Here is an 18,690-nt window from a genome sequence, read left to right as displayed (position 1 = left end):
ATCATAAATGTATTTTAATAAAATTTTTTATTTTTTATTTATGTATTTTTAAATTTACAAGTATACTCTATCGTATGTAGTTCCTTATTTATGTTTTATTTTTTGTTTAAGTTCATGTTTTTTATAGTGTAGATAGTAGAATTTCAGATAAACTAATTTACTTTATGCCTACTACTATCAGCCTCCCTTCATTCAAGCCCATTTCTAAATTTAAAAATTTCTCATTTTTTTAGTTAGCCACATGTTTACTATTGTGTAAACAGTCATGATTTGCATGTAAGAGTTAATTCACCTCATTTACATTGGAGACCTCCTTGAGGGCACATAGAAGACTTCCAATAATAAGTGCCCTTACTATTTTCCATCTATCTCCTCATTCTTGCCACTATAATATCTCTAATTTTGCATTTTCAATTCTGTAAAACAGAATCAAATGCTTGTTTGCTTATTTATTTTTGAAACTTACCATGCCCTTTTCTTTTTCTTATATACACAGATCCATGAAATTATCAAGTATTTGAACTTCTATACTGGTTTAATATGAAGGCAATAATTTTCATCCAAGTTAAAACCAAGTATGTAATTTCATGTTTTTACCACTCATTGTACATCTATATCACAACCTCTTCATGAGGAATCAAAATTTTTATTAGTTCATTATGATAATGATATTTATTAATAACAGCATGAAGAGAAGAAATATTTTTTTGGTTTTGGTTTTGGTAGTATTAAGGGCTGAATTTATTTTATTTTATTTTACTTTATTTAGACTGTGGTTACAAAGTTGTTCATGATTGGGTTTCAGTCTTATAATGCACACCATCCTTAACCATGTACATTTTCTACAATTAATGTCTAAATTTTTCCTTGAACCTTCCCCACTACCTGACTATGGGATAGGAATTTAACTCCCCTGTCACTTCTTCTTTTTGATATTGTGGTTTACATTATTGTTAATGAAGGGGTATTGTGTCTAACACTTTATCTCTGTTCAGTTCAAACTATCATTTACTTAGTGATTTCTTCTCTACCTTACCTGCACTATTCCACTCTCTGTGGCAAACTACTTACCATAGACTTGTCCTTCTGACCCTCATCTCTATTGCCCCTGAATATTACCTTACTAGCTCTTTTTATATCCCCAAAATTAGTGAGATTATTATTTTTTTCTTTTTTGGGAGTGGGGCCAAACCCAGTGATGCTCAAGAGTTATTCCTGGATATGTACTCAGAAATCGCTCCTGGCTTGGGGAACCCTATGGAATTCTGGGGCATAGAATCGCGATTCGTCCTAGGTTAGTGAATGCAAGGCAAATGCCTTACAGCTTGTGCCATCACTCCAGTCCTGTGTGAGATTATTTTTTGTCTTTCCCTTTCCCTCTGATTCATTTCACTTACTATAATACTCTTCATCTTCATCCATGTATAAGCAAATTTTATAATATTTTTCCTAACATCTGCATGGCATTTCATTGTGTATATAATATACATATACATATATGTGTATATATATGTATATATATATATATATATTACGATTTTTTTAGCTATTCATCTGTTTTTGGCACTTAGGCTGCTTTCAGAGTCTGGCTATCATACATAGTGTGGCCATAAATATAAAAATGCAGAGGACTTTGCTGCGATGTGTTTATGAATTCCTAGTGTATATTCTTAGGAGTGATATTGCTGGACCACTTGAAAGCTCAATTTCTAGTTTTTTGAGCAGTATATATATAGCACAGCCAAGTAGAATCCATTATAGAGATGCAAGGATGGTTTAATATATGCAAGTCAATCAATATAATATACTATATAAATAAAAGAAAAACAAGAGATGCAGAGAAAGCATTTGACAAAGTCTAGCACCTATTCATGATAAAAACTCTCAATAAGATGGGAATTGAAGGAATTTTTATCAATATAGAGAAGAAAAGTTCTAAATGTTTTATTCATATCATTTACCTGTACTGTACATTGCCTGATTATGCTTTAAGTGGGTTTTATTCATTTTTTTTTCATTCAGGAATGAATAAAGATAATAATTATGGTGATATCAACTAGAGTCTTCATCTCTGAGATTCAGGTGAAACTTGCACTATAAACTTTAAAAATTTATAACTTTTATAATATATGGTATGAAAATCCTAAATTGAGGTAATAAGTTAACAGCAGTTAAAATCTTCAGTAGTAAAAATAATGCCTAGATAAAAAGGAGCCCAATCAAAATACAAAATCAAAATACAGAAAATATTTTTATTTGAATTTGTGTTCAGCATTATTCTTGAAGTTAATAACTGAGTGATATATATTACTGGAAGATCACACTTTAATTTTGCTTTTAATTTCATTTAAGTTACCTAATGTGTGTCAGGTCAACTATGGAATGATGATACTATAATTATTAATCCAATGATATTATAATTAATTAATTAATTAATCTATATTAAAAGCTTTTGTATATATAACAGCTTCTGTATATATATTATATATATATATATATATTTTTCTTTTTTTCAGGGGAGAGCGTGAACGCAGTCCAGTACCACAAAATATGCAGTCAAATTTCCCACATTTGGAGAAGTCATAGGGGTCAGCACATCCGGAGTGCAATGGATAAGCCTCGTCCTGGGGAAAAAACCTTCATCATCATGGTATTTCCCCTGCCAGATAAGTATAATATATTTTATCTTGAACATTACTACATTTAGGTTATATATAGAAGTTTGGAATACAAAATTCTCTTATATGCCATCATTCCTATTTCTTTTTTTTTTATTTAAACACCTTGATTACATACATGATTGTGTTTGGGTTTCAGTCATGTAAAGAACACCACCCATCACCAGTGCAACATTCCCATCACCAATGTCCCAAGACTCCCTCCTCCCCACCCGACCCCCGCCTGTACTCTAAACAGGCTCTCCATTTCCCTCATACATTCTCATTATTAGGACAGTACAAAATGTAGTTATTTCTCTAACTAAACTCATCACTCTTTGTGGTGAGCTTCCTGAGGTGAGCTGGAACTCCCAGCTCTTTTCTCTTTTGTGTCAGAAAATTATTATTGCAAGAATGTCTTTTATTTTTCTTAAAACACATAGATGAGTGAGACCATTCTGTGTATTTCTCTCTCTCTCTGACTTATTTCACTCAGCATAATAGATTCCATATACATCCATGTATAGGAAAATTTCATGACTTTATCTCTCCTGACAGCTGCATAATATTCCATTGTGTATATGTACCACAGTTTCTTAGCCAATCGCCTGTTGAAAGACATCTTGGTTGTTACCATAGTCTTGCTATGGTAAATAGTGCTGCAATGAATATAGGTGTAAGGAAGGGGTTTTTGTATTGTATTTTTGTGTTCCTAGGGCATATTCCTAGAAGTGGTATAGCTGGATCATATGGGAGCTCGATTTCCAGTTTTTGGAGGAATCTCCATATCGCTTTCCATAAAGGTTGAACTAGATAGCATTCCCACCAGCAGTGGATAAGAGTTCCTTTCTCTCCACATCCTCGCCAACACTGTTTATTCTCATTCTTTGTGATGTGTGCCATTCTCTGTGGTGTGAGGTGGTATCTCATCGTTGTTTTGATTTGCATATCCCTGATGATTAGTGATGTAGAACATTTTTTCATGTGTCTTTTGGCCATGTGTATTTCTTCTTTGTCAAAGTGTTTGTTCATTTTTTTTCCCAATTTTTTGATGGGATTAGATGTTTTTTTCTTGTAAAGTTCTGTCAGTGCCCTGTATATTTCGGAGATTAGCCCCTTATCTGATGGGTATTGGGTGAATAGTTTCTCCCACTCAGTGGGTGGCTCTTGTATCCTGGGCGCTATTTCCTTTGAGGTGCAGAAGCTTCTCAGCTTAATATATTCCCATCTGTTAATCTCTGCTTTCACTTGCTTGGAGAGTGCAGTTTCCTCCTTGAAGATGCCTGTAATCTCAATGTCCTGGAGTGTTTTGCCTATGTGCTGTTCTATATATCTTATGGTTTTGGGTCTGATATCGAGGTCTTTAATCCATTTGGATTTTACCTTCGTACATGATGTTAGCTGGGGGTCTAAGTTCAATTTTTTGAAAGTAGCTATCCAGTTGTGCCAACACCACTTGTTGAAGAAGCTTTTCCTGCTCCATTTAGGATTTCCTGCTCCTTTATCAAAAATTAGGTGATTGTATGTCTGGGGAACATTTACTGAGTATTCAGTCCTATTCCACTGATCTGAGGGCCTGTCCATATTCCAATACCATGCTGTTTTGATAACTGTTGCTTTGCAGTAAAGTTTAAAGTTGGGGAAAGTAATTCCTCCCATATTCTTTTTCCCAATGATTGCTTTAGCTATTCTAGGGTGTTTATTGTTCAAAATGAATTTCAAGAGTGCCTGATCCACTTCTTTGAATAATGTCATGGGTATCTTTAGAGGGATAGCATTAAATCTGTATAATGCTTGGGGAGTATTGCCATTTTGATTATATTAATCCTGCCAATCCATGAGCAGGGTATGCATTTCCATTTCTGCGTGTCCTCTCTTATTTCTTGGAGCAGAGTTTTATAGTTTTCTTTGTATAGGTCCTTCACATTTTTAGTCAAGTTGATTCCAAGATATTTGATTTTGTGTGGCACTATTGTGAATGGGGTTGTTTTCGTAATGTCCATTTCTTCCTTATTACTATTGTTGTATAAAAAGGCCATTGATTTTTGTGTGTTAATTTTGTAGCCTGCCACCTTGCTATACATACCTCCATAATATCAAGAGAATAGAAATTTTTCAGACTACCTTTGCTGACCACAAGGCTCTGAAATTATTTGTGAATTCCAAAGGGACTCAGAAGAAAAACTTTAACACCTGGAAGTTAAACTGCCTTATACTCAATAACCAGTAGGTCAGAGGTGAAATCAAGGAGGAAATCAAAAGGTTCCTGGAAACAAATGACAATAAAGACACAAACTATCAGAACTTATGGGACATAGCAAATGCAGTGCTGTGAGGAAAATTTATAGCTTTGCAAGCACACATCAGGAAGGAAGAAGGAGCTTACCTGAGTAGCTTAATGAGACAACTAATAGAACTAGAAAATGCTCAATAAAAGGACCCAAAAATAGGGAGACAGAAGGAAATAACAAAGCTGAGAGCAGACATCAACAAAGTGGAAACCCAAAAAATAATCCAAAAGATCAACGAAAGCAGAAGTTGGTTCTTTGAAAAAATAAACAAGATTGATAGACCACTGGCAAACCTAACAAAGAAAGAGAGAGAGAGAAACTTGATAACTCATATTCAGAATGAAAAAGGAGAGATCACTACTGATATGACAGAGATTCAAAGGGTAATCAGAAACTACTTTGAGAAACTCTATGCCACTAAAAATGAGAACCTGGAAGAAATGGATAAATTCTTGGACTCTTATAATCTTCCACAGTTGAAGGAAGAGGATGTAGCATATCTAAACACCCCCATCACCATTGATGAAATTAAAATGGTAATCAAATGTCTGCCCAAAAACAAAAGCGCAGGCCCAGATGGATTCACTAATGAATTCTTTCAAACTTTCCAAGAGGAACTACTACCAATACTGGCAAGACTCTTTTATGAAATTGAACAAATGGAAACACTTCCAAATAGCTTTTATGAAGCCAACATCACCTTGATACCTAAACCAGATAGAGATGCTATGAAAAAAGAAACTTACAGACCAATATCGCTGATAAATGCAGATGCAAAGATCCTCAACAAAATCCTGTCAAATAGGATTCAATGACTCATTAAGAAGATCATCCACTATGATCAAGTTGGTTTCATCCCAGGAATGCAAGGATGGTTTAACATCCGTAAATCTATCAACATAATACACAACATCAACAAGAAAAATAAAAACCACATGATCATATCAATAAATGCCAAGAAAGCATTTGATAAGGTCCAACACCCATTCTTGATCAAAACTCTCAGCAAGATTAGAATGGAAGGAACCTTTCTCAATATAGTTAAGGCCATCTACCACAAGCCAGTGGCAAATATTATCCTCAATGGAGAAAAACTAAAAGCTTTCCCTCTAAATTCTGGCAGAAGACAAGGTTGTCCTCTCTCACCACTCGTATTCAACATAACACTGGAAGTACTTGCTATAGCCATTAGGCAAGAAAAAGATATCAAGGAAATCCAGATAGGAAAGGAAGAAGTCAAGCTCTCACTGTTTGCAGATGACATGATACTTTACTTAGAAAACCCTAAAGACTCTACCAAAAAGCTTCTAGAAACATCATTTCTATTTCAATAGTGCAGAAAATAATATAAATATATTAAACATATTTTTATTTATAAAATAAATATAAAATAAATTATAAAATAAATATACCAGGAAATATTTCTTGTATTTACCCAAGATCCTGAGAGTTAAGGGAAATCGAAAGAAAATACTAACAATGGTGAAATTTAAAATTCTTGGTAGGGGTAGAAAATTAGCCAATTGTTTATGTACTTTGAGTGGGGAGAGACACATCATTTGTTCCTTTTAAAGTCCAGTGGAAATACCAATGATTTGAAGAAATAATAGTCTGTAAAAATCCAGCAGGTTTTTATATATATATATATATATATATATATATATATATATATATATATATATACATACATATACATACATATCAACTCAATGATACCAATATATCAATATCAATATTATATATATATATATATATATATATATATATATATATAGTTGAGTTAAAGCTGTAGGAAAGAAGAGTAATAATATATAGTAGGGAGTTCCAAATGAAAACTAAGCCCAGGGAAAATTCCAAGATAATCTAGTTTATTATTTTTCAAGTTTCTGTAGTATTCTCTTATCTTCATTAGAGCTAAAACTGATGTACACTTATTCTTATTGGATTTAGTCCTCCTGTGTTATGGAGAACAACCAAGTGTTTAAATACACATAAGTGGAACCTGACGGTAGTACAAAGAGAGGCAAAGAATAGATGCAAGGATTTCTGGAACAGGATGCATTCTCTTCCAGTAACAGTTGGGAATAATCACAGGTGTGTCTTCATTCCAATAACACATTTATTTGCACTGACAAAATAAAAACATGATTCCTTCACTTCCCGACAGTGGTAAGGTCATATTTTATCATGTACTTTTTGATGGAATATGATTTCATGAAGTATTTATAATTAATCTGAATATGACCTTTGAGTACTTTGATATTTTTAAATTGCAAGATATCTCTATTAATAAGAGATATTTTTTTTATTTTATATCTTCCTAACTATGTCAACCCTAGTGACTACTCAAGATATGTGCTTGTGATTTGAGTAATCCTGTAAGTGCTTCAGTGACCAAACTATGTGTAGTTGGGAATCAAACCCAGGTCTCCAGCATGCAAAGCATTTGCTCAGCTGTAACATCCTTCAATAAATCAATGTACTATTTAAAATACTAGTTTATTTTATGTGAACTTAATATTACAAACTTTAGAACATTTAGAGAGTGAAGGCATATTGTTGTTATTACAAAGCAGTAACTATGAGGTAAGATATAAAATGTAAGTCTACATTTCTGATCAGATAAGTCTTTTGTTCAGGGAAGGTAATTTTCTTGTCTTTATGTTTTTTATTTTTGTGCCACATCCAGAAGTTCCTAAATCCTACTTTTGTTTTGCCTTCAGGAATTATTTGTGGTGGGGCTCCCAAAGAGTATATGGGATACCAGGGATTGAATCCAGGTTGACCATTGCATGGCAAGTCACAGTGGAATACCATGCATCTTCAAGAAAAAAAAAATGTATAAACTCATGCATTTTGTCTCAACTTGGATGAAAATTTAGGTGATATTCTCAGCAGAAAAAGTTAAAGGCAGGAAGACAAATACAGAATGCTCTCATTCATTTGTGCTCGAAAAATCAAGGGTATGGGCAACATAACTTGATAATAACTTGAATACTATAGTTGTGAGAGTTCCAAGTAGGAGTGGAAGGGAAGAGGGAAAATATTAGGTTGTCTGTAAATAGCATGAAAACATATCTGAAACACATGAGCAATGATCAAGTAAGGTAAAGTTATAAACTAATTACATAATTGCTAGTCAAATAATAATAGGAAGATGGGCAAGAGAAGGAAAGTCATATTAGAGAAGGAAAGAAAGGTTGGAGAATTATAGGCAATTTGGTGGCAATAGTATGCAGTAATTTTGTATGTTATTACCATAAACTTAAACACAATTGTAGCATTATTATGTAAATTTTAAAACATTTATTTAGAAAGAAATAAGAGTTTTATTATTATCATGCAATACTGAGCACAACCACAGTTGGAATATTGGACTACTCATGGATGTCAATTAAAATCATAAATAGATATGGAAATTGAGCATCAAGTCAATATTCAAATAAAGACATGCAGATCAGAAAACAAATCGGAAGTTGAGATTTTTTTAAGTTTTGTTTACTATCATTGTTGTCTTTATTCTACAGTCTCCATCCTACTTATAAGACACATTATTCAATATAGAGAATATAGGAACATATATTTTTAGTTTAGAGTCAATATCTGAGGTAAGTAGAAAATAGAAAAAACATATTAATAATACGGCATCTTTTAGAGAAACTGCTTTTATCCAGTTGCTCTTTGTCATTTTTTTCTGGGTTTGAAGGGTTTTCAGAATTGGGTTCTGTTAAATAACGATGATAAGCTCAGATGTTTTGCTAAACTACATATTAGTTTTAAATAAAACTGCTTTATTAACATTGATAAAATCCAAATATATCTTTGTTGAATTAAAGCTGTAGTAAAGTATAATAATGGTGATAAAGTGAGTAACAAATCAAAACTAAGACCTCGAGTTTTTTTGTATTCATCTTGCATATGTATTCAAAATTCTATTTTCTAGTTTTCTCTTATAATCTCTATGGCTAAAGAGCCAAGAATTTCTGTAACATTTGGTCCTAAAAAGGATATTGAGAGTGATTACTTTACTGAATAAATAAACCTAATTATCTCAAAATGTATTTATTAGGTACTATTTTCTTCTGGTTTTGGCTTGCCCATAACTTGATAACATTAAAATTGCAGAACTCCTTCAAGAAATATAAGGGCAGCCATTTCTGAAGAAGCTCTACTTTTGTTGGCTTTGATATTAAAACTTAGTTAAGAGCATAAGCCATTCATCCCAATACTGGTTACACTTCTCTTGTTCCCATTAAATATAATTGAAAAAAAAACTATTGTGAAAAATTCTGAAAAAATAAATTTTACAATTCATTCATTCATTCATTTATTTATTTTTGGTTTTGGAGTCACACCTGGCAACACTCAGGGTTACTCCTGGCTCTATGCTCAGAAATCGCTCCTGGCAGGCTCAGGGGGCCATATGGGATGCCGGGATTGGGATTCGAACCACCAACCTTCTGCATGCAAGGCAAATGCATTACCTCCATGCTATCTCTCCAGCCCCACAATTCTTATTTTTAAATGTATGAGTACAGTTGTATTATCATCCTCATAGTCGAATTAACAAATATCCTTCCCTTCTGAGAATTACTTGCTTCATTTTTTGTTTTAAAATTTAGAGAGTATTTTAATTTGTTTTTTTATTATTCATTATAATAAGCTTGTAATTGTAACTTTAATAAGGACTTACCCTTTTACTCAAACTTATTTTTAAATATATATTATTATTATTATTATTATTATTATTATTATACACTATCACTGTGTTAACTCATGGATTCTAGAACAAGATTAAAAATTTAGTGATCAGGGGATGGAGAGATAGAACAGTGGGTAAGGTTGAATTAAAGCTGTAGTAAAGTATAAAATGGCGATAAAGTGAGTAACAGATCAAAACTAAGACTTTGAGTTTTATGTATTCACTTTGCATATGTATTCAAAACTCTATTTTCTAGTTTTCTTTTATAAGCTTTATGGCTAAAGAGTCAAGAATTTCTGTAACATTCGGTAACATTACTTTACACACTTCTGATGCTGGTTCAATCTCTAGATTCAATAGAAACCCCGGAGCACACACATGAGTGATTTCTGAGTGCAGAGCCACTAAGTAAGCATTGAGTATTTTCAGTTGTGACACAAAAATCAACACCACCAAATGTGGTGATATTTTTTTCTTTTTACCATAGTAATGCATTTTTCAATCCATGACTAAAAACCATTATTGATTAGGTATACCTTTAATCCTATTGATAATGACAATGTCTAATTATCTACATAGCACTACCATCAGGAGTCCAGAGTTAATTTTATAATATATTATATAAACTAAATCATCCTTAAAATATTATAAATTATTAGAAAATAATTTATATCATATTAATTCAGGGAGGTTCTGCAAAGAGCATACTATGCTACTATGGAGTTTTATGTCATTTGTAAGAGTAGTTACTAAGAGGTTTATCTTAGAAGCACAATGAGATGAGTAAATGAAAATCAGACAATATCAAAAAGAGGTTGTGTCTTGAACTCAAAATAAATGTAGTTGTTCTTGGAAAAGGCCTAATAGCTGTAAATGTTAAAGCACCTGGGTCTTTCTTCTCTGGGCTCATCCTATTCATAGCACCACAGGTTGACCCAACTCATGTCATTAGTTTATCCATCTTATTTGTAACTCATTATAAAAATATTGACGTTGCATTTCTACTCTTCTTAGCATATTTGTACATGCATTGTAGGTAGTTGCTGAAATTATCAAACTATATAAGCCTAAAATGGCCCATTATCCATCAAAGTCACACCAAATTATATGCAATGTTGCTTTATAACCTAATCTACCCTAAAGCAAGAGTCTAAAACAAACTACATAAGCACATTGGAGTTGAGTTCAATTCTTGGGATTTACCTATTCCTTCTACTCCCTGGAATGTCATGTACTTTAATAAACTTCCTGGCTTAGTTGTCCGGGAATTGTATGTATGTTTGATAATTACGTATTGATCTTAAGCCGAATAAGGACTTATCACCTACAAACTCTGCCTGGTAATATTGTATGCTAGTTCATCATATTTCTAGAGAAATATTAATTGAAATATGTCTTAGCATCCACTCAAGCTCTCACCTCATTCCCGGCAAAAAAAAAATAATAATAATACAACCAACACCCCGACTGACTCATGCAGTACTGCCCTCCTAGTCACCTCTCCCTAATGGGGACTGTGGCTTGATACCGGAACTAGCTCCAAAGGACCCCCACTGTAAGAACTCTACCCAAGACCTCCCTGCCTGGTCCACAAATCTCACAAGGAAATCTCAGAAGACAATGGGGAAGCCTATACTTTTATCATAAGTATAGACCTATATAACACTACCTCTTACCGACTTTCCCCAAATGTAAAATAATCTCCTGTTTCACTTCCTCCCTCTTTGTTTTTTTTCTTTCTTTTTCTTCTTTTCTTTTTCTTCTTGTCTGTTTTTTTGTTCTGTTTTGTTTTAGTTTTTGCTTTTTGATTTGATTTGTTTTTGTTTCTTTTGGGTAACTCCAGGCAGCGCTCAGAGGGTGCTCCTGGCTCTATGCTTGGAGATCACCCCTGGTGGGTACAGGGGATTTGAGCCACCTTCCTTCTGCAGGAAGGACAGACGCCTTGACTCCATGCTATCTCTCCTGGACCCACTTTATTCCTTTAATTATGTCTTTTATTTAATCTTTTTTTTAAAAAAAAACTTTTTTCTTTAGATATGTGTGAACATATATATATTTTTAGTTTTTGGCTTGTGCCTGTTTTCTTCTCTCTCCACCCCCAAAAGTCCACCAGCAATATAATGTAGCACCACTTCTTCCTGCAAAGATATATTAAACAAAGGGGAAATTTTACGTGTAAAAACAAGCTCTTATCTACTAGGGATAAGAACTCATACTTCTTTACAACACAGGGGCATCTCCCACCCTGAACGTATGTCATGTGAAACCAACTTAGACTCCAGGGAGCTAGACACCGACACTTGACTCCTGGATCCCAGACATAGAAATGAGACTCCTGGATCCCAGACATAGAAATGACAGAGTTCTTCTTAACAGCTCCAGGAACCAAATCCCCTCCAGGGCATTCATAATGCTGCTCTGATGCCCACATGCGCCAGTTCTAAATTTATAACTTGACAACGAGGAAATGGCAATAATTTGATCTAAGAGCAAGTTGTCCTTCCTCATCAGCCAATGATAAGACAAAATCAGAAAACATGTCACCCTTTGACCTGAGCAAAAGCCAAGATCGCTATTACAGATCACTGGTTGTTACAACCAGGACTCCACAGTACGCATCCCAGAGCCAACAACAGTAACAGCAACGAAAAGCTCTAGCCTAGCTTTTGTTCTACGATCTGTTCAACAAACAAGATCTCCAACTCCAGAGGTCTGACTGAGACAACCGCAACTGAACGGGTCTTCCGGAAACATAACGAAAGACTTTATCCCAGACTCCATCCTAGGAGCAGCATAATGACCAAGACCACCAATTACAGAAGATAGGTTAAAACTACTCTGAAGAAGCAGAACTCCTAGAACCACAAAGAAAGACTCCATCATAAGCTACATTTCTTGAGCTGCAAGTCACCAAGACCTCTAGATACAGAGGTCTGATTTTACCATTCAAGACAAAGCAGAAGTCTTCTATACACCACTAAAGCACCGAGGGGAGAGTAAATGATCATACAAGGAGTTTACAGTTAATCCCATGACAGTATACTTCAAGGGTGGAGAAACCCTGTAACTCCTAGGCCAAGGGAATTCCCTTTATAAAATCCCCAATACTTAATGTGCCTATGCAGGGGAAAAAAAGAAAAAAAAACCCACAAAATAATCATTTTTCCACACATTTATTTATTGATTGATCGATTTTTTGATGTCTTTATTTTGGTGTAGATATTGAAGTTGATATCTCCAATTTTATTTTATTTCATTTTATTTTATTTTATCTTATCTTTTTCTTTTTGCACTCTGGCACGATTTGATTTCAGAACCGAGACTATTGTGTGGTGCTTGTCTTTATTGCTGCAGTGCTCACTGGATATTTAATTTGATATTTCTTTCTGTATTGTTGTGGTGTTTCAATTACCTTTTTCATGTCCTCTCTCAAACTGAGGTTGAAAGCCTCTAGAAGGTCTCTGCCCATTTTCAAAGTATTTGACTTTTTTTTTGGGGGGGGGGCACACCCGGCGGTGCTCAAGGGTTACTCCTGGCTGTCTGCTCAGAAATAGCTCCTGGCAGGCACGGGGGACCATATGGGACACTGAGATTCGAACCAACCACCTTAGGTCCTGGAATCAGCTGCTTGCAAGGCAAACACCATTGTGCTATCTCTCCGGGCCCGACTTCTTTTTTTATTTATTTTTTATTTTTTCTTATATTGTACCCCATTCTATTGCTTCTCTTTCCTTCAAACAAAACCACATAACTCGATTTATCTAGCTCCGCTTCTTAAATAGAGGGGGAAACAAAGGAGGGTACCAGGACCAAACAGATATATGATCACTAATAGTAAGTTAGACAAAGAGGGGTCCACCTACTCTAGCAGCCTGTGGGATGATGGTGGGGTATATGGGTTGCAGAAAGGGAACTGGGATGGGGGGAGGACAAATTTGGTGATGGGTATTCCCCTGATTCAATGTTAATATGTACCTAAAATACTACTGTGAAAGATATGTAAGCCATTATTATCACAATAAAAATTAAAAATAAAGAAATTTGTCTCAGAATCATTCTAAACATCATAATTTCTACATGAACAAGAATTAGATATTTATCACAAATAAATAGGCCATCTAATTTGTCACTTACTGAAAGAACTCAATGAATTTGGGCAGTAGAAGATACAGTACTAGTTACATACAATTCTTGCTTCTAGTATATGTACAAAAAAGAGCACAAATACATACATAGATGATAATTTTTATTATTATATGTTGATATATATTGATCATGTTAAAAAAGTTAGCTCAGAATTTGAATTAAAACATATTCATTTAGATAATCAATTTGAAACTCTTGGCAGAATATTTTATTCAGAAACTGTCTTCATTTTGTTTCATGCCCAGAATGAATAGGAAACAGTATTGATCCTAAAAATTTTCTATACAATCTAATTCTTGAACTTGCAGATGTAGGGTAGTTTTAATTCACAGTTGTAATCTTTCCACTGACGGAATCCTAGAAAGAGAGAAAAGGTAAATTAAATGGTAATAGTAAAAATTTTGAAGCAAACAGAGATCCAAGATTCTGACACTTTTTATGTCTTCCTCATTTTCACTAGAGTCCAGCACCAGTTCAAGAAAATTTAAAAAGAGATGAGGGAACACAAAATATCATTCAGTCACCCAGCTCTTAAATATTCTGAAGGGCTGTGTTAGAAACAGAGATTAGAAGGACCAAATTTTGGTGGTATTGGGATTAAGTTGTTTGCCTTGCATGGAACTAAAACAAATTCAGCATCACTTCCAATTGCCCAGGCAATGACACAAGTGATTCCTGAACACAGAGTCAGGAGTAATCTCTGAGCATTATATGGTATGTCCCAAACATCAATTATATATTGCAGTTCAGATAATGGAAACTGGTATAAAGAGAGTGTTTTTTACCTGAGCTTTGTGACACACTTCCACAGTAACCAAAGTTTGGGCTTGAAGGTGGTTTTCTCTCCCAGGCCTGATAGTTCATCACATCAGTGCTAATCCACTGCCATCCACCTCCATTGGGTTGAAGGCCCTTTGGAGTAGAAGATGACAGATTAAATGAATAGATACTTCTTATTCTTTGTATAACTACCTCACTGAAAAAACCCAAACCCCTCCAAGCAATGTGCTGCATTTTTAGATGTTGAACCAGAGTAGCTCACTGAGAAATTCTATGTAATTCCTTGTTAAAATTTTGGCAAATCCCAAAACTGATTAATACAAAGTGCAATGAGCCACAGAGAATATATGTTACTTGTTGTTCAATAATTAGTGCATTTGTAATTATCCTCTGAACTTCAAAATTAATGTTGACTTTGTAGTGTAAAATTGAACCTTCCTTCATTAAGAATAACCTCAGCACTGCACAAATCAAGCATATGATAAACAGAGTTTTGAATCATAAGTTCTATGAGAATTATAGGAAAGCTTGACAAAAGGTGGCTATGTTTATATTTAAAAAAAGGACATCATACATTATGCTCTTTAGCTGGACAGAGAAATTCTCTTTCCCAAAATATTTTACTGAATCTCTGTGTTCCAGAAGTCTTTAGGCAGGCAGAGGATAGAATTGATTGTCTTGCTTTTTATTAGAAACATGCAAGGTAAGAGAAGAAAAGATGAAATGGTACCTCGGTAGGGTCATGAAGCCCGATCCAGACGTAGTTTTGGCTACTCATACTATTTTTAATGAGCGATGCCAGAAAGGAAGCCTCAGATCCAGTGAGCACAGATGTGAGGTGTCCTGAGGGCCGGTTTTGACAAGTCATCTGCATAGAGAAGAGGAATATTGAAGAACTTGTGATGTCAGTGGAGATGAACAAGCCAGAGAGGTGAGTACGGGAGGTTTTGATAAAGAAAATCTTGGGGATTAAAAATCTTCCATAATATCTAAATTAAATTTCTTTAAAGCCCTCATTGCAATTTAAATTACTCACTTCCGCATCCATCCATGTGGCAGGTGTCCTATATAAGGCATAGCAGTGTGAGAAATAGGCCACAGAGCCTTTTGGACAGCTGATTCTTACAGACGGCTGATTATTTTGCACTTCACCTGTGGTCAAAGAAACAAAGAACTGAGATGGAATGAAATTTCAAATGATGAGTACCTGGGGTGAGCTTGAGAATATTTTAGAAGCCAGTACTGGAATGACACTTGACTTCCCCTCACTCTTTAGAACTTTTTCAAATTGGGGTGGTTATTTTAATTTTAGTGCTAGAATTTATTCTATGTATGTGGGTTGAGTGAATAAGCACTATCAAATCCCTAAATATTATATAGGCTCAATGCAATCTTCATCAAAATTCAAGTGACGGGGCTGGAGAGATAGCATGGAGGTAAGGCATTTGCCTTTCATGCAGAAGGTCATTGGTTCAAACCCTGGCATCCCATATGGTTCCCCATGCCTGCCAGTAGCAATTTCTGGGTGTGGAGCCAGGATTAACCCCTGAGCACTGCCGGGTGAGGCCCCCAAACCAAAAAACAAAAATTCAAGTGACATTTCAAAGATTTAGAAGAGTTGCTAAAATTGCTGAAATAAAAATATAAGAAGCCATTTGACAAATTAGAAATTGAAAGGTGTCATGTTACCAGAGTTGAAACTATACTATAAAGTCATAGTAATCAAAATAACATAGGACCGAGACAAAGATAAAATATCAAATAAATAATGAAAAGGCATGATACTGAAATAAGGATTAACTATCTTATAAATGTATTAAAATGAATAACCCAATGTTCAATGATCAATGATAAATTTATATATATGGACTGCACAAGTAAATTCTCATATATTTAGGGCTTTATAACAAAGGAATTATGTACATAAAGTAGACTACAGATACCTTTTTAAGAATCAGTGTTGAAAAACTGTATGGTCACATGCAAAAAGAGAAATAAAACTAGATCTGTATCTCACAACTTTGTAAATATCAATTTAAATGTATTTATAACCTCAAGATTATACCAGAATCTCATCTGAAGATCAAAGTAATAGCAAAATTGATAAGGCTGTATGCCTTGCATGTGTCTCATCTGGGTTGTATTCTTGGCATCACATCTGGTCCTCTGAAATCTTGCATGAGTGATCCCTGAATACAGAGTCAGGAATAAACCCTGTACATCACCAGGTATAGCCCCAAAGACAAAAATTTTAATAGAATTTAAAAAGTACATTGAAGGATATATATAGAGAACATTCTGGGACTTATTATAGTTGTTTTTAATTAATTAATTATATTCCCAAAGACAAAAAAAAACCACAAAAAGTAACATGAGACTACATCAAATTAAAAAATTATCATAGCAAAAATTCAAAGTTACATTATTAAATATAAAAGAACTTATTTTACCTTTTTCCTCTTTTTACATTCAAATAACAAATTTGCCACTGGGATATTAATTTATGTACGAGGTTCACTTATTTACTTCCCCATAACTCTCCATAATCAATAATCACTTAAGCATCAAAATCAAATCTATTGACACAGAAAATGCATACAAAAATGGAAAATCATTCCATCCCAATGCTAATGAAGCACTGATCCATCCCACACCTAATTACAGCAAAGGACATAGTGATGACTGAAAGACCCAAGTCTTAATTATGTATAGGTGGACACATTGTACCATTTTTATGAATAATCTCAGAAGTCTGATTAGTTCGTTAGTATGAGGCAACCTAGTATTAAATGTAGAGAGATCTCACCTTTGACCTGAGCTAGAAGCATCAGGCAGGAGAGCAGCATCCAGGACATGCTGGGTAGAGCCATGGGAGTCAGCATGCTGTCTGTGAGGTGGAAATTAAAGGTCACTGAAAGAATTGTGGTTTGAGAGAAGACACCATACCTCTTATCCTTTTCATATCTTACCTCTACTCTTATATTTTCCTTGGTCTATTCCCTTGATAGATAGATAGGTAGATAGACAGGCAGACAGACAGACAGATAGATAGATAGATATACATATATATGTATATTATTGGTAATATCCACTTCCATATACAATTTTAGAAAGAATGAAGAAAGTTGTGCACTCTACTACCTATGAGATTTTCCAAGAAAGCTTTAGCTGGATCATAGAGTTCCTTTCACCTTTGAGGACAGGAATTTAGATTATTTTCAAGCAAAAATCCCTGCCAAGGATATGATCTTCTCATCTACAACTTACCTGTCTTGCAGAATCTGTAATGGTTTGCCAGTTCAGAAAATTCAGGACTTTTATATTAGTTTTGGAGGGAGGAGCACTATATTGAATAACATGTGTAATGGGAAAGTAGCTCTAAATTGTCATGGAATGTTCTAAAGAAAAAAATTATGTCCTGGAAAAGAGTTCCTTCCCGCCAAGGGTTGAGAATTGTCACCAATATTGCCGCAATGCCATTAACACTCTCCTACTTCCCTATTACAGCTAAAGGTTGAACTTTCCACCCTTGCCAGAAACCTTGTTCTGAAAAAAGAATAGGGTGTGTAGATAGTATTATGACCCTAAGTAAGTGTATGTAATGCATATTAATATTTTGGTATTAGAGAGCTAAGGAGAATATCAATGGTGTATTTCTGGTAATTGCAATCTTACAATTACCCAGTAATCTTATATTTGTATTTATTCAATTTTTGGTAAGCATAAAAAGAAATTTATGAAACTAAGAGAAGCAAAAATGATTGAGTATCAATGCTTTAATAGTGCAGTCATCTAGGGCCCGGAGAGATAGCACAGCAGCGTTTGCCTTGCAAGCAGCCGATCCAGGACCAAAGGTGGTTGGTTCGAATCCCGGTGTCCTACATGGTCCCCCGTGCCTGCCAGGGGCTATTTCTGAGCAGAAAGCCAGGAGTAACCCCTGAGCATCACCAGGTGTGGCCCAAAAACCAAAAAAAAAAAAAAAAAGAAAAAAAAATAGTGCAGTCATCTGGTAAAATAAACCTAGGATCATCTGTAAATATATAAGCAATCAGGATTTTAAGGGACAGAAAATAAGTAAATCTTCCTAGTTGCCATTGTATGAAAAGATTGATAA

At 34.5% G+C, this 18,690-nt stretch overlaps 1 protein-coding gene, 1 non-coding gene and 1 pseudogene across 3 annotated transcripts; all 3 read right to left on the bottom strand.

The window, feature by feature from the left end:
• LOC126024534 (small integral membrane protein 8-like) overlaps positions 1–18,690 on the bottom strand; it is a 1,114,930-nt pseudogene that overhangs the window by 753,339 nt on the left and 342,901 nt on the right.
• Positions 2,517–2,674, bottom strand: LOC126024947 (U1 spliceosomal RNA). Its single transcript, XR_007501017.1, has one exon. It is a non-coding gene; the product is annotated as a U1 spliceosomal RNA (small nuclear RNA).
• LOC126024523 (lithostathine-like) lies at positions 14,086–17,458 on the bottom strand. 2 transcript variants are annotated; one of them, XM_049784959.1, is made up of 5 exons: positions 17,383–17,458; positions 15,613–15,728; positions 15,307–15,444; positions 14,582–14,708; positions 14,086–14,153 (listed from the first exon to the last, which is right to left on the bottom strand). In XM_049784959.1, the coding sequence occupies exons 1-5, from the start codon at positions 17,456–17,458 to the stop codon at positions 14,086–14,088; spliced, it is 525 nt and encodes a 174-aa protein (XP_049640916.1). The 2 variants fall into 2 exon arrangements, with proteins under 2 accessions (XP_049640916.1, XP_049640917.1); XM_049784960.1 differs by lacking the exon at positions 15,307–15,444.

The sequence above is a fragment of the Suncus etruscus genome, chromosome 12 (genome assembly GCF_024139225.1).
Source record: "Suncus etruscus isolate mSunEtr1 chromosome 12, mSunEtr1.pri.cur, whole genome shotgun sequence".
Taxonomy (NCBI): domain Eukaryota; kingdom Metazoa; phylum Chordata; class Mammalia; order Eulipotyphla; family Soricidae; genus Suncus; species Suncus etruscus.
Note: the sequence above shows the minus strand (reverse complement) of the source record. Positions and strands in the feature narration are given on the sequence as shown.